The sequence below is a fragment of the Dreissena polymorpha genome, chromosome 14 (assembly GCF_020536995.1).
Source record: "Dreissena polymorpha isolate Duluth1 chromosome 14, UMN_Dpol_1.0, whole genome shotgun sequence".
Lineage (NCBI taxonomy): Eukaryota > Metazoa > Mollusca > Bivalvia > Myida > Dreissenidae > Dreissena > Dreissena polymorpha.
In genome coordinates this window covers 10,167,113-10,190,152 of record NC_068368.1, presented here as the reverse complement: position 1 = coordinate 10,190,152, position 23,040 = coordinate 10,167,113, and the positions used below count along the sequence as shown (strand labels likewise).

Here is a 23,040-nt window from a genome sequence, read left to right as displayed (position 1 = left end):
GAACAAAGTTTTAGATGTCAAACCAGACTGGTGGTGGTTACACAAAGGCTATTAACATTATTGGCTAATGTCATGTAATTGGAAGTTTTTTTCAAAGGCTGTTGACATTATTAGCTAATGTCATATAATTGGCTATAGTTACAAAAAGGCTGTTGACATTATTGGCTAATGTCATGTAATTGGCGGTAGTTACACAAAGGCTGTTGATATAATTGGGGAGTATCATGTAATTGGCAGTAGTTACACAAAGGCTGTTGAAATTATTGGGGAGTGGCATTTAATTGCGGTAGTTACACAAAGGCTGTCATCATTTCTGTATATCAGGGTTCAAATTCTGATAGCAATATTGTTAGGCTGCCATTAATTTTCTAAGGCTATCAATTTTTTAATGTATAATATATAAATATATATACATATATATATATATATATATATATATATATATATATATATATATATATATATATATATATATATATATATATATATATATATATATATATATATATATATATATATATATATATATACATCCATTGTAAGGATTTTGACAGTATTAGGTATGGATACTGTTTGTATACTTAAACACAGAAAGCATGTCCATCCATATTAAAGGTCAAATGTCAAGGTCATAATAAGTCCTAAGGGCAACACATTGTCTGTAGCACAATTTGTCAACCATAGATGGATTTTCATATTAATTATATATTGAGATTTTCTCACACAAAACTAAAAGATTCTCGAGTTCCAAGGTCATGGTCTAAATTCAATGTCAAATACAAAATGTAAGAAATATAATAAATCAATGCTTTGAGAATTGGTCTCATGTTACTCTCCACAGACTTTAATAACTGCTTATAATATTCATGATATTAATAATATATGACTTAAATTCATTAATGTTTTTAGAGTGCACTACCCTGGAACTACAACCACTCAAAAGGCCATCGACACAGGCAAGCCCCTGTGGTCCTCGGAAGACTACAGTTCCTTCAATGATAACGTGGGGGCTGGCTGCTGGGCGAGGGTAAGAAATAGGGAGCCAGTAAGGATTTATGAACCAGGGTAAGAGATAGGGAACCAGTAAGGAATTATGAATCAGGGTAAGAAATTGGGGCCAGATAGGAAATTTGAGTCAGGGAATGAAACAGGGAGTTTTGAGCTATGGTAAAAAATGGGGAACCAGTTGGGGAGTTTTTGAGCCAGGGTATGAAATGGGAAACCAGTTAGGATTTATAAACCACGGTAAGGAATGGGGAGCCAGTTAGAAATTATGAGACTGGGTTGGAAAGGGGGAACCAGTAAGGAGTTATGAGTCAGGGTATGAAATGGGGGACTAGTAAGGAATTATGAGCTAGGGTAAGAAATGGTGAATCAGTGAGGAGTAATGAGTAAATAGGAAATGGGAAATCAGTCAGGAGTTATGAGGCAGTATTATAAATGGGGACCCAGTTAGGAATAATGAACCAGGGAAAGAAATGGGGAATCAGTTAGGAATTATGAGCCAGAGAAAGAAATGGGGAACCAGTAAGGAATTATGAGACAGGTAAAAAATGGGGAACCAATAAGGAATTATGAGTTATGGTAAAAATGAGGAACCAGTTAGGATTTATGAGCCAATAGGAAATGGGTAACCAGTAAGAAGTTATGAGGAAATGTAATAAATAGGGAACCGACAAGGAATTATGAGCCAGAGTAAAAAATGGGGAACCAGTAAGGAATTATGAGTCAGATTAAAATTTGAGGAAAAAGTTATGAGCCAATAGGACAATGGGAACCAGATTGGAGTTTTAAGGCAATGAAAGAAATTGGGAACCAGTGAGGAGTTATGAGTCAGGGTACGAAATGGGGAAACAGTTAAGAATAATGAGCCAAGGTATGAAATTGGGAACCAGTTAACTCATGGACCAAATTACCAGAGGAGTTATGATCACATATAATTGTCCCCTACTGGTTTCACCGGAGGGGAATTATGGTTTTTGCTCTGTCTGTCGTCTGTCTGTCGGTTGGTTGGTCTGTCTGTCGTCTGTCTGTCTGTCGGGCGGGCGGTCGGCCTGTCTGCCTGCCTGCATGTCTGTCTGTCTGTCTGTCTGTCTGTCTGTCTGTCTGTCTGTCTGTCTGTCTGTCTGTCTGTCTGTCTGTCTGTCTGTCACACTTTTCTGGATCATGCGATAACTTTAAAAGTTCTTAATATTTTTTCATGAAACTTGAAACATGGATAGATGGCAATATGGACATTATGCACGTGATTTCATTTTGTTCCTACGTCAAAAATTCTGGTTGCTATGGCAACAAATAGACTAGAAATACTGATGAAAATGGTGGTTTTCTGGATCCTGCGATAACTTTAAAGTTCTTAATATTTTTTCATGAAACTTGAAACATTGATAGATGGCAATATGGACATTATGCACGTCATTTCATTTTGTTCGTACGTCAAAATTTCTGGTTGCTATGGCGACAAATATGAAAAATCTGACAATGGTGGAATTTCTGACAATGGTGGAGCCGGTAGGGGACTATATTGCTTGGTAATGGTCTTGTTTAAAAATAATTTCCATTGCATGTCTTTTACAGTTTTCATAAAAGCAAGAGCCATGCATAGCCACTTTGCAAACAGCTTCCTCAAGACCAAATGATTTTACATTGTTTCCAGGAATATCTCAATAACAAAAAAGAAAAGCACTTTGGACAAATTTAATGTTGATTTTATGTCCCCCAACACTATAGTGGGGGACATATTGTTTTTGCCCTGTCTGCTGGTTTGTTTTTGTGTTTGTTTGTTTGTGTGTTTGCGTCAAACTTTAACATTTGCCATAACTTTACAATATTGAAGATAGCAACTTGATATTTGGCATGCATGCGTATCTCATGGAGCTGCACATTTTGAGTGGTGAAAGGTCAAGGTCATCCTTTAAGGTCAAAGGTCAAATATATAGCTTCAAAGCGGCGCGGAAGGGGACATAGTGTTTCTGACAAACACATGTCTTGTTTTTACTAACTATTCACAAGTTTTTATCCAAATCTGTACGGATGTTCTATAACAGTAAGGAGCTCCAATCCAAGCAAAATTTTTATATGTTAAATTGCATAAAGTAAATAAGATGTAATGTTAAAAACATTATCAAAAACAAAGAGTCTGAGCTAAAAAGCTGTCCTGACTACAACCTGCAATTCTAAAAATATAAAGTTGAGATTTGACTTAATGCCCAGTATGTCACCTGATGATTGAATGTAAAAAAAGTAGTATGCGACCTTATTGGGGCTTTTCTTTTAATTGCTCGATGATGATGATTGAAAGATAACATGTAGTTGATTCTTATTTTGGTTTCTTGCAATTGTACCACAGAAAAGTACTGTTGTACTGCTCTGGTCTGTATACAACCCTTGAGTAGTTAAATGGTCATTAAACCCTAATTGATTCTTTATTTGCTATTTAATTTGACTTGTGATGCTTTGTGGACACAATTTATTTACATTTAAAGGTTTTATAAATAGATCTGGGTAAAATATGAAGTTTTGAGCTCCTAAAACTGGTTTAAGTCCCCAATGCCATGTATTGACTCTTCCAAGATGGTGATCCCAGTTTTGTTCACTGTTGTGTGTTTGTTGTGTATTGAAAATATGCCTATCTTGTCTACAACATTTGTTTTGTTCCTCATTGTTTGCAAGGTTACTTGCCATAAATAAAGAGCATCATGGCATAACGTTTCTCTCCTGCTGGTGCATACTTGTCAAGAGATGTGCTTTTGCTGATGCTTATTTGTGGACTTCCAGCTTATTTTCATGACAAATTCAACTATGTTTCAGATACTGAACCAGAACTATGTCAACGGCTACATGACAAGGTAGCACTTTTGCTTTGTATGTTTTAGATGTTGTGAATGTCTTTCATGACTGATGAGCCACATTCTTGGAAAACTAGACTTTATTTATGTACCTAGGGTGTCATCCCAGATTAGCCTGTGCAGTTTTCACAGACTAATCAGGGACGACTCTTTCTGCCTTTATAATTTTTCTATGAAAGGTGGTTCCTTCTTAACAAAAATCCCATTAAGGTGGAAATGGTCAACCCTGAATAGCTTGTGCCAACTGCACACACAGCTAATCTGGGATGACACTTTACTCACATGCATTAAGCCCAGTTTTCCAAGAGTGAGGCTTGTGTTACCCATATCCTTCATTAAGCTGTTTTATGACCACATGACTGGGGCAATTACATTCTTACTTGATCTTATTTGGGTCCCCTAAAGATAGTGTTGCTCTTACAAACATTTTAAACAGGTGCATGTGTATTTCATCAATGTTTCAGATGAGTTGACTGACAATTCCTTCTATGCGCGCCTATCTGTTTCTTTACAGTTGCAGTTTTTCACTTTTTCAAAAGCCTCTACATCAAGTCAACTAACTGTACTAAGGAATAGTAGGAATGTCTCTTTTGTTTGTCCAACAAAAATGCTGACAGTTTTTAGAGATACTGATAGAAGGTATGGGCTCTGAGCATCTAAAACACAACCATTTTTGAAGCAATAAAACATAGCTTAAAAGGACTTAAATTTTGCACCACAGGTTCTTAGTCCAAATCTACCGTAAACAAATGTGATTTAAATGCCACAAGTGACATAAGGTAAAATCATGTTATCAAAAAATGTTGGTTTGTGTACATATTTTATACAAATCTCTGTTGTTTAATTCTTTTTAGCAAAATTTTCCAGAAACCTAATAGCCAGATTCACTTATTGTGTGGTATTATTTTTAGCACAATTTTCAGGAAGAAGATAACCAGCTTTTAAGTATTTCAGTTCTTAGCTGCATTTCTTAAAAACCAAATATCCTGGAACCTCATAGCCATCTATTATGTGTTACTATTGTTAGCACAATATCCTAGAACCTCATAGCCAGCTATTATGTGTTACTATTGTTAGCACAATATCCTGGAACCTCATAGCCATCTATTATGTGTTACTGTTTTTAGCACAATATCCTGGAACCTTATAGCCATCTATTATGTGTTGCTATGTTGAGCACAATATCGTGGAACCTCGTAGCCAGCTATTATGTGTTACTATTTTAAGCACAATTTCCTGGAACCTCATAGCCAGCTATTATGTGTTACTATTTTAAGCACAATTTCCTGGAACCTCATAGCCATCTATTATGTATTACTATTTTTAGCACAATATTGTGGAACCTCATTGCAAGCCATTATGTGTTACTATGTTGAGCACAATATCTTGGAGCCTCATAGCCATCTATTATGTTACTTTGTTGAGCACAATATCCTGGAACCTCATAGCCAGCCATTATGTGTTACTATTTTTAGCACAATATCCTGGAACCTCATAGCCATCTATTATGTGTTACTATGTTGAGCACAATATCTTTGAACCTCATAGCCAGCCATTATGTGTTACAATTTTAAGCACAATATCCTGGAACCTCATAGCCAGCTATTATGAGGACCTTCCATATGCTCGGGATGGACTTATGACAGCAGACAGTCCATGGAGTGGCTACTATAGAGTGGATGCACCCATATGGATCACAGGTACTGTATTATTATATGGAAACAATCATGGATCATATGTACCTAACTAAATCAAATAAACTGAGTTGTACCTATGTTCTGATCTTTGTGGGACAGTCCAGCTACCAGATATGAGACAATTTTTTCTGATATTCGTAAAAAAAAACGACGTTCGTTCTATAAGTTTATCATAATATTTGCTATTCAAGCTCTGTCTGGCTAATACTTATCATGGCTAATCCCATTAATTCCCCCTATTAACAACCAACTTCTACTGTTTGAGTGCACTGGTATTATTTACACTTTGTCAGCAGTTTATCAGCAAATTATTTATTTTATTAGGCATTCACACACATTATGGTATTGTGATGATGGGGGTTGATAATTTGTATTGATAGTCGCATCATTCTGAAAAAAAGCCAATTGCATTTGTATAACATGTCCCAATTCAGTCCAAAAAGATACTATTATCTTGTGTATTATATCATGTAAGGTTAAAAAAACTGTCAAAATAACGATTTTGTATATCAAACACATGGAATGCTGACCAATACACATTGATGTTTCACCTAAATTTACTTTCTTTTTCGACTGATTTGGAGAAAATAATGTACATTTATGCATTTCATCAAGCTAAATTAAGAGGTATTTGAAAGTTGTCTGAATAAGAACAGTGCTTGATGTGTGCACATTGCGTTACTCAATTAACACATGTTTAATGGGAATACCCTGTCCCAATTGAATGTCAAATAAAGGCATTGCCCACATTCACACATTTATCGTAAATATTGGACATACATTTAGATTTATTTGGTTAAGTAATAAACAGACTTCTGACTAAAGTAAAGGTTGAATGATTGAGCGTTTTAGCGTCCCGGTGAGACAGTCCTGCTTTTTTGTCATATGTCCTGACGATTTTTTACGGAAGGTACTGATTAAGACCTTTACAAAGTCTGGCATGTACGCAATATCATAGTTGAATATCCTATATGAATCACAATTATATGTAACATTATTAGTCCCTTGTAACTAGACTGGACATTAGGTCAAACCTGGTCTGTCTGCTCGTCCAAATCTGGGTCCTTTGATAATTCAAAAGTACTTAAGCAAGATTTATGAAACTTAGTATGAGGATAAATGGCCGTATGGGAATTGAATGGGTAATTTCAGTGTTTTCATCTCATGAAAATTGTGTTGGAATGGTTTAGGTCATAATTGAAAACTTAAATCTGGATCTAAGATCATATATGACTGAATATGTACCCAAGCTAGATTAATAAAACTTGCTATGTGAATAGAGGACCATGTGGTTATAATGCAGGACATGTAAGTTTTTTTGTCACACCAACATTGTGGTTGCTAAGGTTATAGATGCTTTGGTTACAGAATTGACAACTAACATCTTGATCCTGTGGTAACTCAAAAAGTATGTACTGTAATTACTCAAAGTTTCGAGCACTTAAAAATAATTACTATTTTTTTGTGTGTGTTAGAAAATTTAGAGAACTAAAAAATAGAGGTGTTTGAAAATATGGAGACACTTAAAATTTTGCATAAAAGATCGTATACTGGTATGTAATGTGTCAATTGTTCCAATAAATAATTGCACTGGCTTTTAACATTCATTGCCATAATGCATAAAAAATGTATATTATATATGTTTCACTTTAATCTGTTGGGTGAAAACTATGTCTTTTACTGATATACATAGCTATTAATCTAATTAAGTATATGTCATGGTCAATTGCCTTAAGGCATCAGTCTTCCAGGTTTTATGACCGTTAGCTGGTTGTATAAATGCACGATCAAAGGGACACATGCAACAGGGAAGACTACTGGTAAAATACCATTGTAAAATAAACTATCCTAAAACTAAGATTCATTAATTATTGACTAAAACCCGTTTGTCTGAAAATTTAGAGTCTCGGAAAATAATTATTTTAGCTAACAACAGGGATATCCAAAATTGAGTGTCGTCCCTTTATAGCCATAGCAGACGGCAGAAGCTAATCTTGGACAACATTTACGCACATGCGCTAGAACAAGTTTTCCCAGAATGAGGCTCATATATTCTCTGTGTCACTCTCCATTCAGCCCATACAACCCAGTTTGTGTCACTCTTCATTCAGCCCATACAACCCAGTTTGTGTCACTCTCCATTCAACCCATACAACCCAGTTTGTGTCACTCTCCATTCAGCCCATACAACCCAGTTTGTGTCACTTTCCATTCAGCCCATACAACCCAGTTTGTGTCACTCTCCATTCAGCCCATACAACCCAGTTTGTGTCACTCACCATTCAGCCCATACAACCCAGTTTGTGTCACTCTCCATTCAGCCCATACAACCCAGTTTGTGTCACTCTCCATTCAGCCCATACAACCCAGTTTGTGTCACTCTCAATTCAGCCCATACAACCCAGTTTGTGTCACTCTCCATTCAGCCCATACAACCCAGTTTGTGTCACTCTCCATTCAACCCATACAACCCAGTTTGTGTCACTCTCCATTCAGCCCATACAACCCAGTTTGTGTCACTCTCCATTCAGCCCATACAATACAGTTTGTGTCACTCTCCATTCAGCCCATACAACCCAGTTTGTGTCACTCTCCATTCAGCCCATACAACCCAGTTTGTGTCACTCTCCATTCAACCCATACAACCCAGTTTGTGTCACTCTCCATTCAGCCCATACAACCCAGTTTGTGTCACTCTCCATTCAACCCATACAACCCAGTTTGTGTCACTCTCCATTCAGCCCATACAACCCAGTTTGCGTGGCCAGGATGGTACTACGCACCCCAGGGGTTGGGATCGTCACTTCTAAAGGACGGAGGCAGCATGGTGTCACTGGTCAGCTGGGACAGTTTCCAGTTAACTATCGTCATAGAAACCATGGTAGGTATTTTATTGACACACAGAAACAAGATTAATGGAAATGGGTTGTAAGGCCTAAATCATCATTGTTTATGGATGGGTTGTTAGATCTCAAACAATATTTTTGTGAATGGGTTGTTGGATCTTAAACAATTATTGTTTATGGATAGGTTGTTAGACCTTTAACATTAATTGTATCGATGTGTTGTTAGACCTTAAACATTTATTGTTTAATTTGTATGATTCAGTATTTTAGGGTGTTCTTTTTGTGTAAAGTGCCTGGATAATACCATTTGCATCTGGTGTCAACACCAATTGCTTCTACACTTGCACAGTGACTGTTTTGCTTAACAACAGAACTGTTTTATCAATACTTAGAAACTGAGTTGTTGCCAAGGACTGTCCCAAATTAAACCATATCAGCCAACCTCATTTTTCCATTGACTTTTATCATATTTAGACTTTAAATAACTTAAAATGGCCTTCTTTTGGTTAAATTGATTCTAACATTATGTTTAGCAGCACTTTTAGCAAGCGTTCTTTATTTGTACACAGAATCAAATTAAACTTAACAGCATATGGAACAATTTCATTTTTGGTGAAAAAAGTTTGTTTCAACCAACCCACCTGATAATTTTGTGTATGTTGAAACATTTAACTTCCTTTGGTGTTTGTGGTTGGGTATTTGATCATTTTATTATTAATTTAGTCAAATAATATTTGCTTAATTAATTTAAAATTAACTGAAACTTCTTATGTACAATTGAAATATGAATTGATTGTTGGTATTTCCAGTCATTAATTGACTAATTGAAAGAGGTAAGATATCAATGCACATAATGTGATTAATTGGTCAATTATCAAGACAAATAATGTACAGGGTTATTTTTCTACTTTTGCAGAGTCGCAACCATTCCGTGTGTATCCGCCCATACCTGCCAGAGTATGATGTCAGGCCCCAAAACATCTCCATTCAGCTGCAAGGACACTTTGTATACATGTTTATCTTTCTACCTTCCTACTAGAACTAGCAGTGCCCCAGATAATTATTTGGGAAATAGGGTTTTCACCCATTGATTTTGGAAAATAGGGTGATTTCATTCTTGAAATAGGGTGAAATGAGTTATAAAAAGGTATACCTTAAAATCATTGCTGCTTTACTTCTGTTGAAGCTGCACACTTGTATTGATTCAATAAAACTGTAAACTATTATAATTAACTTTAATAAACTGATGTTTCATAACTTCTTTAATCCTTGAAACTGTCCATATTAAAAACTTTAAAGAAGAATTATGTTAACTGACATCTTTGTAACTGTCAAACATATAGACTGATATTTTGGAGCAACAATCGCGTACGTTTTCGACCTCTTTAAGACATATTTATTTCGAATCCTTATAGAAACTGAAAGTACAGACGCTTTACAAATACATGCACAATGATTGACAGATGAAGTCAGATTGAAAACGCATGAATGTCGTCGTAAATAATTTGGTCAGACGCTTTCTTTAACTATAAAATCTGGTCCGCAGAGCGTTTGAATAACTTTGACTTTTTTCCAGCTCCGTCATCCAGGCGCTTGCTGAATGAAACGGTCGCCGCGTTACAGTAATATTTCCAAAGAGGAAATACCTAAAATGAGCAAAGCATTTTCGATCGAAGCGATTGTATCGTACGCATTAAATTTGCAGAATTTGCGTAAATGTCAAATTGGTTGCGTTTTCAATACGCATGATATTGTATTTCTTTGCGTTTTAAAATATTTTAATAGAGTGAAAGACGCAGATACGCAGCTTATCTGGGGCACTGAACTAGTAACCTTTAAATGATGTTTTAATTTTAAGGAAGAACACATATTTTTATGTCATCTTAGATTGAATATCCTACAATAATGGGTTAAGTCATGATGTCTTTTACTGGCCTCTGGGGACGTTTTAAGACCGAAAACCATACTGTCGCTATTATAGTACTTTTTTAAATAAAAACCGAAACAAATTGGTCAATTGTAAATGTATGCTTATAATACATGTCTGGTGTATCCCAAACTTGACTTTCTTTACATCAAAATTTAAGCACAGTGTTTTATTATGTATTTAATTTACTAACTAATACCGCTTTTTATTTCTTACATACAAACAACTTTACTTCATGCTCTAGCATTGCCATATTTTGTATATTTTGCCAAAACATTGAAATAATTACATTTAATGTATTCCCTAACTTTCCAATAAATGTATGTTATGCATTTACATATTAATGATTGTATTTTATGGACGAACAAACCAATATTTGTATTTGATGCGCGAACATTCCAATAATTGCATGTAAAACCTGTTTATACCAATCTTGCATTTTATGCCCTAGCTTACATATACTTGGATTTTATGCCCTTACATACCAATATTTGTATTGTATGCTCTTAAATACCATTTTGTGTATGTTATGTCCTTACATACAAAAATGGCATGTAATTCCCTATATATATTTATAACATACCAATAATTGCATTTAATACCTTAACATATCAATGATTGTATTTTATGCCTGAATATACAAATAATTGTATTTTATGCTCTAACATACCAATAATTGCAATGTTTGACCTATCATACAAATACTTGAATGTAATGATGTAACATACCAATAATTGCATTGTATGACCTATCATACAAATACTTGAATGTAATGATGTAACATGCCGATAATGGCAATATATGACCTATCATACAAATATTGAATGTAATGATGTAACATGCCAATAATGGCATTTTATGACCTATCATACAAATACTTGAATGTAATTATGTAACATACCAATAATTGCAATGTATGACCTATCATACAAATACTTGAATGTAATGATGGAACATGCCAATAATTGCATATTATGCCTTATTATACCAATTACTGTATTTATTCTAGGCACAATTGACGAGCATGTTTGTTCACTACAGCAAACTTGGTTTTGATGGCGAGGACTCCATACTGTTCAAAGACATGGGAACCATACCAGTAAGCAAATGTGCCTTAGAAACTTCAATATGAGCCATAATGTGCCTTAAAAATAATGTGCCTTAGAAACTTCAATATGAGCCATATTGTGCCTTAGAAACTTCAATATGAGCCATATTGTGCCTTAGAAACTTCAATATGAGCCATACTGTGCCTTTGGAACTTCAATGTGAGCCATACTGTGCCTTAGAAACTTCAATATGAGCCATACTGTGCCTAAGAAACTTCAATATGAGCCATACTGTGCCTAAGAAACTTCAATATGAGCCATACTGTGCCTTAGAAACTTCAATATGAGCCATACTGTGCCTTAGAAACTTCAATATGAGCCATACTGTGCCTTAGAAACTTCAATATGAGCCATACTGTGCCTTAGGAACTTCAATATGAGCCATACTGTGCCTTAGGAACTTCAATATGAGCCATACTGTGCCTTAGAAACTTCAATATCAGCAATACTGTGCCTTAGAAACTTCAATATGAGCCATACTGTGCCTTAGAAACTTCAATATGAGCCATAATGTGCCTTAGGAACTTCAATATGAGCCATACTGTGCCTTAGAAACTTCAATATGAGCCATAATGTGCCTTAGAAACTTCAATATGAGCCAAACTTGGCTCAATGCATGTTCATAAAGTATTGCCCCAGATTAGCCTGTGCAGTCTTTACATTCTAATCATGGAGGACACTGTCCCTTTATGACATTTCGTATTTCAATGAAATTTCTTTCAAATGAAAATCCAGTCTTAGTGGAAAATTTCATCCAAAATAATCCTGTGCGGACTGCAAAAGCTTATAATATTGGAGAATATCTTACCTACATGCACCAGTTAAGCTCGGTTTTCTTAGAGCAAGGACCATTTAGAATAAAAGTTAATCTCAATGCTTACTATAACTTGGTTTGTTTATCTCAATGCAAACTATAACTCGGTTTGTTATTCTCAATGCTTACTATACCTCGGTTTGTTAATCTCAATGCTTACTATAACTTGGTTTGTTTATCTCAATGCTTACTATAACACGGTTTGTTAATCTCAATGCTTACTATACCTCGGTTTGTTAATCTCAATGCTTACTAGAACTCGGTTTGTTAATCTCAATGCTTACTATAACTCGGTTTGTTAATCTCAATGCTTACTATAACTCGGTTTGTTAATCTCAATGCTTACTATACCTTGGTTTGAGATTTTAATGCAATTCCTAGTGAAATTTGAAGGTGTATCATTTAATTTGACTTATTTAATTCTTGTTTAATTTTTGATGATATAGGCTGTAATGTCTACTTTTCTTTATAAACAAGCAGTGTTTTCCACAGGATTTTTGTCCGGCGCCCCGGGGCTAATAGGGATGTTTCGGGAGGGGTGTCCCCTCCCGACGTTGATTTTTTTAAAATTTAACATGTCAATTCCCATTCTGTGGTGCGTTTTAACTCAAAAGAAAAACAGCGTCAAAAGACCTCATTTGGTGCGCTATGACTCTTCAAGAAAATTCCACAGTCGTTTAAAAATATATATAATTTTTCATATTATTTAATTGTTTTAAAACTTTCTCGCACAGATAGTAAAATCACGACTCGAACGATTCCCCAATACATCCGTTTCAACCCGATTCTATTACTGTATACTTACTACTTTTAAGTTTCTATTTATTACCCGATAATCCCGTTTATTCTGTTTTTATAAATCACTTTCTGGTAAATATTTACGATAAAAGCTCTCAATAAATTCTATAACACAAACCTTGCCATTTTTCTATAGTATCAAATAAATTTTAAGTGACTATTTATAGATTTGATGAAATATTGCCTCTGAACATGCGTTAATCCCCTGACGTGTTGTGTGCTTGTTAAAACGCTCAATACACGCACGCTTATTATGCAAATGACGCGACGTTGACATACTGCATAATTTTCGCGCTCTTTTTAATTGAGAAAAAGATTCGACACAAAATAAATTTGCACATCTAATTGAAGCAAAAATATTTTTTTGCGGTAACATTTACATTCGGTAGTGTGTTTCGGATTAAAAACGCGTTAACATCGACTTACGGGAATCGGATTACAAATTTAATTATTATGCCCCCCTTCGAAGAAAAGGGGGTATATTGCTTTGCTCAGGACGGTCTGTCGGTCGGTCTGTCGGTCCGTCCACCAGGTGGTTGTCAGACGATAACTCAAGAACGCTTGGGCCTAGGATCATGAAACTTGATAGGTACATTGATCATGACTCGCAGATGACCCCTATTGATTTTGAGGTCACTAGGTCAAAGGTCAAGGTCACGGTAACCAGAAAAAGTAAAATGGTTTTTGAATGATAACTCAAGAACGCATACGCCTAGGATCATGAAACTTCATGGGTAGATTTATCATGACTTGCAGATGACCCCTATTGATTTTGAGGTCACTAGGTCAAAGGTCAAGGTCACGGTGACCCGAAATAGTAAAATGGTTTCAGGATGATAACTCAAGAACGCATACGCCTAGGATCATGAAACTTCATGGGTAGATTGATCATGACTCGCAGATGACCCATATTGATTTTGAGGTCACTAGGTCAAAGGGCAAGGTCACGGTGACCCGAAATAGTAAAATGGTTTTAGGATGATAACTCAAGAACGCATACGCCTAGGATCATGAAACTTCATAGGTAGATTGATTATGACTTGCAGATGACCCCTATTGATTTTGAGGTCACAAGGTCAAAGGTCAAGGTGACGGTGACTTGAAATAGAAAAATGATTTTCGGATGATAACTCAAGAACGCTTTTGCCTAGGATTATGAAACTTCATAGGTACATTGATCATGACCTGCAGATGACCCCTATTGATTTTCAGGTCACTAGGTCAAAGGTCAAGGTCACAGTGACAAAAATCGTATTCACACAATGGCTGCCACTACAACGGACAGCCCATATGGGGGGCATGCACAGTATTAACAGTTGCGTTATGAATTCAACGATACTTTGTTTCAACACTTTACGAGTCGAATAAATATTTTGACGGAATAATGCATGAAATTTACGTTGTCCACGAGGATTACGGCCAGTTGCCATCATCAGTCTTCTTAGTATCGATTATCGGACGAAACATTTATAAGTGTGCGTAATTAATTCAACGAAAACTTGTTAAAGCGCATTACGTGTCGAATAAATGTCAGGAAAACGAGGTGAATCAGTTCTATAAATGGACATGATGAAATATACATTTACTGGAATTAAATTGGTATCGCATAATTGCAACCGGGAGTTATTTGCACAACTTACTCGCTATAGTAATTAATTGTTTACCACTTGCAATTAATTTTTCGTATTAATTATGAGTCATATGTAACACTTGTTTACAGTAAAAAGGTGTTATGATGATGCCCGAAACCGTCTTTAATTTACTGTACTGTACTAGTTACCGGTTTATATTACGTAAATGGAACAACTTCTTGCTAATCAAGCTGCGATAAACTCTTACTTCGTGCCCGACGTCAATCAAAAATAATGGTCGATAGTTAACCCCGCCCTAAATAGCATTCGCGAAACCGATTGGACGATGAACATCACAGTTTGACAACTGGAAAGTTACCTGATACATGCTTGTCGGCATTTTAATGACTTTGTAATGTGGCTAGAATAATCGATACGCGAGTCTTATCAGTGGATTATCCATTACCCCATGTGGTGTTTATGGTGATTACTTGTGAAAGTAGGTACCGAGTGCTCTTTTAAAACAGGGAATATTGATACACTGATTGAGAAACTTTGAATTTTTTTTTTTGACAATCTCCTCTTTCTTTTACAGAAAAATACACTGATCGGAAAATTTCAAGCGCCCCGGGGACTCTGATTTCGAAATGCAAGCGCCCCGGCGAGGGATCGTTAGATGGCCGGTGGAAAGCCCTGAAACAAGCCATGTGTGAGAGATGTTTTCTGTTGCACTAACGTAATAAGATGTTGTCTTCTGACAGCTATTTTAATAAATGAACAGGCTTGCCTTCACTGTCACCCTTGTTTTCTTTTATCAAGTGCATACCTCTTCACTGCTGCATCAGTTTGTTGTATCCTTTCATCCCCATTTAGGTGGTGACTGAAACATTCAGGCATGTGATTTGGCAAATATTTTGGTGTTTTTTCCAACAGTCCAATATGCAATGTGTCCAATATTCAGATGATTCTTGGAACTGTCCAATTTGTTATTTAGTTTGCTTACGGAACAGTCCATTTTGTGATTTGTCCAATATTCAGATACTGTTTGGAAAAGTCCAATATCTTTGTCTATATTCAGATGGTGTACATGTATATAACTGTGCAATATGTGATTTGTCCAATATTCAGGTGTTGTATGGAAAAGTCAAATATGCAATTTTGCCAATTTTCAGTTAATGCATGACACTGTCTGATATGCGCTTTGTCCGATAGTCACAAAGTGTACGGAACAGTCCACTCATGCTTAATTATAACATGTCCAATTTTCGCTATACTCTTATATTCAGGTTGTAAATGGAACAATCCATCTAAGTCTGGGTGTAGATGAGATGTACACGTTGAATACCATCGGGGGTGGCCGTAAGGGCAATAGCAGCAATATTCCACCGCAAAAACCCTTCCCACTGCCATACATGGATGACTTTGAATGTAAGTACATATGAACAAATATTCATTCAGGTTCAATCACATAAGTTTATAAACTTAAGTCAACTTTGGTTATTTGTCTCTACATGTGGTAACGGAGGGGAGTATTGTAAATGTTCAGTGTAACCGTTTTCTCAAAAATATCAAAAATACAATGAAAATTTGCTAATCTGAAATAATTGTTTACAATTTTGTCAACTTTTCAAAACGTGAAAAGGTCCCTTTAAAACTTAATTGCCTGTTACCTCTCTAAAAGGGCCATGTAAAGCTAAATTCTGTGTTACATGTCAAAACTGACCAATTAAAAAATGAATTCTCTGTCACATGTCAAAACTGACCATTTAAAGCTAAATTCCCTGATGTCTGTCAAAATTGACATTTGAAAGCAAAATTTTCTGTTACCTCTCTGAACTGACCATTTAAAAATAAATTATTTCTTACCTTTAAAAACTAACCATTTAAAAATAAATTATCTCTTACCTTTGAAAACTGACCATTTAAAAATAAATTATCTCTTACCTTTAAAAACTTGCCATTTAATAATAAATTATCTCTTACATTCAAAAACTGATTATTTAAAAATTAATTCTCTGTAGCATGTCAAAACTGACCATATAAAGCTATATTCTGTGTTACCTACCTCAGGCTACCTCTACACACTGTACTTCTGAAGCTTAACTTTCTGTTACCTCTCCAAACAGCGTATCAAGAGTTCATGGAGCCATTTAACCTTGCCCAGCAAGTTGGAGCCTTTGAGATCATAAAAACAACCAGTTCTCATGGTAACGTTGCACGCCAGATGGTTTTGGAAGCGCCCATATTTTGGTGCGAGAAAGAAACGAGTCCTTTTAACATCATCGGAAACACAAGCTGGTATTACCAAGGGACATGTCGTAGATTGGTGTGATATTACCAAGGGGAAATATATTGTCAAGTGTTTTTGGTCTGTCTGTCTGTCATTCTGTCCCAAAACTCTAACCTTGGTTAAAGTTTTGCAATAACTTTTGCAATATTGAAGATAGCAACTTGATATTTGGCATGCATGTGTATCTCATGAAGCTGCACATTTTGAGTGGTGAAAGGTCAAGGTCATCCTTCAGGGTCAAAATTCAAAAAATACAATCCAAGGGAAGTAATTAGCTTTAAAGGGGAGATAATTTTAAAACCTGCCAAATGATGTATTGAAATTTTATTTCAAAGCCGCACAATAGGGGGTATTGTTTTTCTGACAAACACATCTCTTGTTTTTGTTAAGACTTATAAAATAATTTGTTATTGTACACATGAATGTCCCATTAGATTTGTATTAAAATGTATTATGGTTTGATATTTGTCCATAGGAAGAGAAATACGTAGGGGCCTAATTTTAATTATTTAAAACTGCGAATATGTGAATTATTTTATCTCACTAATTGTTTACTGTATTTCCTTGATAATTTTGCACTTGTTGTTGACTTTATTGATGTCAACATGCTCTGTTATATATTTAGGTCTGCGATTACTTTGAGGTATTGCCTACATTGGTGGAGTGTCAATATCACCATCCTTTCGTATATATTTAGGTCTAACATATACGTAGAACTAGACGTCTACATTGGTACAGTTAATGCTACGTCAGGAGCCTATGTAGCGGCCAGAGTCAACAAGGGCGGTTGTGAGTCGTTTTCTGCCGAGGGCGTTTTCTTCTTCATCTTTCCTGGACAGGGAATCGTTGTCACTGGAGACCTAGGTATGCCTTGCTCTAGAACATTGGGGCTTTATGCATGTTCTTAAGCTTAGTCCCAGAATAGCCAGCATAGTTCACGCAGGCTTAGCAGGGATCTCACTTTTCGCCTAAACTGGATTTTTTTTAACAGAGACTTTCTTTAAAGGAAAAAGTCAATACCAATTTTCTGGTTTTTTCTCCCCTATCCTGTGGGTACAAAGATAGGTGCCATTTTCAATCCAAATTTTTTATTTATCCAAATCCAAACAAATATTTCCAAACCATTCAAAACCAAGTTTGAAATAAATTATTTCTTGCGCTTTAATCAGGAATATATATATATATATATATATATATATATATATATATATATATATATATATATATATATATATATATATATATATATATATATATATATACATATATATATATATATATATATAATATATATATTGCTTGAAATGGATTTACCATGATGGACAGCTGTCCGTATGCCTGTCTGTCTGTAAATATATGCAATGTTCATTAAACTGGTATTGACGAAAAGTTTTAACCGTATTTTTCAGAGTATAAGACGCAATTTTCCGGTGTGTATAATATGTGAAAAAAATCCCCCAAAAACATATGTGTCAGAATGCCAAATGATTTTAAGTCGGAATTGCATAAATGCACAAGGGATAATCATAACCGGTTATTTGTTTGGCTGTTTTTATTAAACAATTTTGTCTTACACGAAAATTAATACCCACTTCTGAACAACAAGTATAACTACATCGTATATGTACAATGTACCGCCACTTATGTTTGTGTTTCATTGAATATGTTATAATATATAACAAATCAAGACAAAAGTAGTCTTCCGATGTATATACTTAACGATTTTACTATATGATTTTCCTGAAGTGTGTTTAAAAGGCACTAAAGTTATGAACAGTTGTTAATCAGTCTTGCGTAAATAACCCCATAACACTATTTTTTTCACTATCAGTCACTCTCAGTGAATCATTTCAGGGGTTGTGTGGCGGTTTGTTTACCTTGCTATACCTATGACACTTATTCGTCCCTTAAGTGTATACCTTCACGCTAAAATCATTAGGAGACTGATGATGGCAAATAAGTGTTATCCTCGTGCATCGAACATGTAAAGCGTTAAAAAAATTATTGAATTTCAAAAACGCAACTGTAATGGTTTTGGTGAATTTTTTTATGACCATAATTAAATGTGTGATCTGAAACACTTTCCAATGGTAATGTATACAGGATGATAACAAGTAAAGACAGTGCTCATGTAGTTTGTGTTGATCCTTTGTCCCGATAAAAAGCGCGCACAATTAATGTTGCTCATGTACACAATTACTTCATCTGCATAGGAAGCGTGGTTTTACTGATATTTATGCCCCCCTTCGAAGAAGAAGGGGGTATATTGTTTTGCTCATGTCGGTCCGTTTGTTTGTCGGTCCATCCACCAGATGGTTTCCGGATGATAACTCAAGAACACTTAGGACTAGGATCATGAAACTTCATAGGTACATTGATCATGACTGGCAGATGGCCCCTATTGATTTTCAGTTCACTAGGTCAAAGGTCAAGGTTACAGTGACTCGAAATAGAAAAATTGTTTCCGGATGATAACTCAAGAATGTTTAGGCCTAGGATCATGAATCTTCATACGTACATTGATCATGACTGGCAGATGACCCTATTGATTTTCAGGTCAAAGTTTAAGGTCATAGTGACTCAAAATAGTAAAATGGTTTCCGGATGATAACTCAACAATGCTTACGCCTAGGATCATGAAACTTCATGGGAACATTGATCATGACTGGTAGATGACCCCTATTGATTTTCAGGTCACTAGGTCAAAGGTCAAGGTCACAGTGACTCAAAACAGTAAAATGGTTTCCGGATGATAACTCAACAATGCTTACGCCTAGGATCATGAAACTTCATAGGTACATTGATCATGACTGGCAGATGACCCCTATTGATTTTCAGGTCACTAGGTCAAAGGTCAAGGTCACAGTGACTTGGAACAGTAATATGGTTTCTGGATGATAACTCAAGAATGTTTACGCCTAGGATCATGAAACTTCATAGGAGCATTGATCATGACTGGCAGATGACCCCTATTGATTTTCAGGTCACTAGGTCAAAGGTCAAGGTCACAGTGACTTGGAACAGTAATATGGTTTCTGGATGATAACTCAAGAATGTTTACGCCTAGGATCATGAAACTTCATAGGAGCATTGATCATGACTGGCAGATGACCCCTATTGATTTTTAGGTCACTAGGTTGAAGGTCAAGGTCACAGTGACTCGAAATAGTAAAATGGTTTCTGGATGATAACTCAAGAATGCTTACACCTAGGATCATGAAACTTCATAGGTTCATTGATCATGAATGGCAGATGACCCCTATTAATTTTCAGGTCACTAGGTCAAAGGTCAAGGTCACAGTGACGAAAAACATATTCACACAATGGCTGCCACTACAACTGACAGCCCATATGGGGGGCATGCATGTTTTACACACAGCCCTTGATGTATAAAAACTTCTTAGCACAGAGAACATTGAGATCTTTTAATTTCGATTAAAAGGCTTGCATGCTGCTGGTATGCATATTGTTCCAAAATCAATATATGGGTAATCATCGTTCCTTTTAGTTTATCAATCGTGGGATATAAGTGTTCTGTTATAAATGATAGGAAATAACTGTTCCTTTATCAATGATGGGATATAACTTTTTCTTAATCGATGTAAGGCAAATGATTGTTCTTTAGTCACTGCCTTGGTTAAAATGATTCAATATTCAATGACTGGGTAATACATGTACCTTAATCAATTTCTGGGTAATAATAATTCATTAAGCAATGTGTGGGTAATAATTTTTCTTAATCTATGTTTTTGTGTAATTGTTGTTTAATCATTGTATTATAATAATTTTTCATAAATACAAATATGGATGTAATTGTTTCTTAATCAATGTTTTGTTAATAATTGTTTGCTTTTTCCTCTTATATTGGTTTACAGCCAGAACCAATGAATTATACAAGCAGGATATGAACATTTCCACCAACACCTGGTACAAGATGGAGCTACTGGTTAAGGTACAGCATAGCTATTTGTTGCATTTCTCTGTGCTGTGATGGTATTTCTCTGTTTGGTGATATGTTACATAGCTATTGTCAGTGATTTGTTGCATTACTCTGGTCTTTGTTTGGTTAACTTGCATTACTCTGTTCTGTGATTTCATAAATGTGATGTAAAATTCTCTGGTCTGTGATGTCACTGCACTCAGTTCTGTGATGTCACTGCTCTGGTCTGAGATGTCATAAATGTTGTCTGCGATGATATTACTCTTGTCTGTGATGTCATTACTGTTGTGTGTTTTGTCATTACTCTGGCCTGTTATATCATAACTCTTGCCTGTGAAGTCATTATTTTGGTGTGTGATCTCATTTCTCTGGTGTGCAATGTCATGACTCTGGTGTGGGATGTCATTACCCTGCTCTGTGATGTCACTTCTCTGGTCTGTGATGTCATTACTCTGGTGTGTGATGTCAACTCTGGTGTGTTATGTCATAACTCTGGTCTGTGATATCATAACTCTTGTCAGTGATGTCACTGCTCTGGTCATTGATGTGGTTACTCTGCTCTATGATGTCACTTGTCTCTTCTGGAATGTCATTCGCTGGTCTGTGATATCATAAACCTGCTCTGTGATTTTTTTCCACTTTCAGCTGACTTTAATTTTTTGATTGCTTTGAATTGTGTATGTACTTTACTGCACTATATTTATAGATGAAGAGGTTTTGTAAACCCAGGAAATAAGTAGGGATTTTCTCTTCCAGGAAGAAAGGCCAAGGTCTTTAATATGAAGCTCAATGGCTTGAATTCTTATCAAAAGTTACTTTATGTACTTGATCCCTTACACATAGAACACATTGTAGTATATAACTTGTTTTGTTTGCTCATAATGGACATTGACAGAATCTTCCATTACAGGATGGTCAAGTGATTTGTTTACTGAATAGTAAACTTGTGGTCAGAATCGGTGCACCGGTCAGTCCCGCTCCGCAAAACGGCGTTGTTGCCTTGGGAACAGCAGACTTCGGTCTTGCAGACTTTGACAACCTCAAGATTGCTGACAGTACAGAAAGAAGTCAAGTGGTGAAGGGAAGATTTACTGCTGATGAGGTCTTTTACGATGAGAAGTTTAAAGATGTAAAAGACAAGCTTGAAGATACCCTGTACTTTAAGTCTCAGAGATTTAATACTGTAAAATAATTATTGTTGTTGGGAAAATATGTTAAAAAAAATTATTTCATGGATTGACCAATTCACAAATCAAAAATAAGCACTTCAAAAAATGACCAACTCAAGTTATTTATGCTGCAAAAAATTATAACATTCATTGTAAGCATACTTACCATAATTATTTAAGACATTCCAATTTTGTGCAATTTTATTAGCGAGGCTGTTTTCGGAGAAAACCCGAGCTATTGTCATAGCCGGCTCGCCGTCCGTCGTCTGCCGTCCGCTGTAGGCGTCGTGCTAAAACTTTAACATTGCCCATAACTTTTTAAATATTGAAGATAGAACCTTGATATTTGTCATGCATGTGTATCTTATGGAGCTGCAGATTTTGAGTGGTAAAATTTCAAGGTGAACATCATCCTTCAAGGTCTAGGGTCGAAAGAACAAAGTCAAGGGAAGTAATAAGCTTTAAATGGACATAGTTATCTGACCTGCCCACGTATATATTTTTGTTAAATAAATCAAAGCGGCGCAGTAGGCAGCATTGTGTTTCTGACAAACATTTTGTGGTAAAAGGTCAAGGTCATCCTTTACGGTCTACGGTAAAAAATACAAATTTAAGAGAAGTAATAAGCTTAAAAAGGGAGATAATTATTCAATATTGAACATAGCCACTTTATATATTTGGCATGCATGTGTATCCCATGGAGCTTCACATTTCGAGTGCAAAAAACTCAAATCATTGATTTGTCAAAGGTTTTTCTTAATGATATAATTATAATTTCTTTGATGTTCATTACATACCTGTGGACTTATGTCCATAGATACATGATCAACTCTGGCTATGATCTTGTTTAAATCGCATGGCCTGATTGTCAGTGATGTCTGACATGGTCATAATTGACTGAGACCCCCCCCCCGGTTGGATTGGACAAAATCCAAGGGAAGTAATAAAGCTTTAAAGGGAGATGATGTCTATATCTGCCAAATGATAAATATAAATTTTATTTCAAAGTTTCAAAGTGTCTCAGTAGAGGG

The 23,040-nt window shown here is 35.7% G+C and overlaps 1 protein-coding gene across 3 annotated transcripts in view; it reads left to right on the top strand.

Annotated features, from left to right (window-relative positions):
- The window catches only part of LOC127859064 (galactocerebrosidase-like), a 67,689-nt gene extending 45,063 nt beyond the window's left edge, over window positions 1-22,626 (top strand). The window contains exons 9-19 of one of the 3 annotated variants that reach the window (XM_052396469.1): window positions 910-1,027; window positions 3,811-3,848; window positions 5,424-5,548; window positions 8,287-8,426; window positions 9,308-9,397; window positions 11,328-11,417; window positions 15,897-16,038; window positions 16,737-16,908; window positions 17,598-17,764; window positions 20,776-20,852; window positions 21,751-22,626. In XM_052396469.1, coding sequence (XP_052252429.1) covers window positions 910-1,027; window positions 3,811-3,848; window positions 5,424-5,548; window positions 8,287-8,426; window positions 9,308-9,397; window positions 11,328-11,417; window positions 15,897-16,038; window positions 16,737-16,908; window positions 17,598-17,764; window positions 20,776-20,852; window positions 21,751-22,032 — 1,441 coding nt within the window. In that variant the 3' untranslated portion in view covers window positions 22,033-22,626. Of the gene's footprint in view, window positions 1-909; window positions 1,028-3,810; window positions 3,849-5,423; window positions 5,549-8,286; window positions 8,427-9,307; window positions 9,398-11,327; window positions 11,418-15,896; window positions 16,039-16,736; window positions 16,909-17,597; window positions 17,765-20,775; window positions 20,853-21,750 lie in introns of those variants that run through there. The other 2 variants (XM_052396470.1, XM_052396471.1) reach the window with 2 other exon arrangements.
- The last annotated feature ends 414 nt before the right edge of the window (window positions 22,627-23,040 follow it).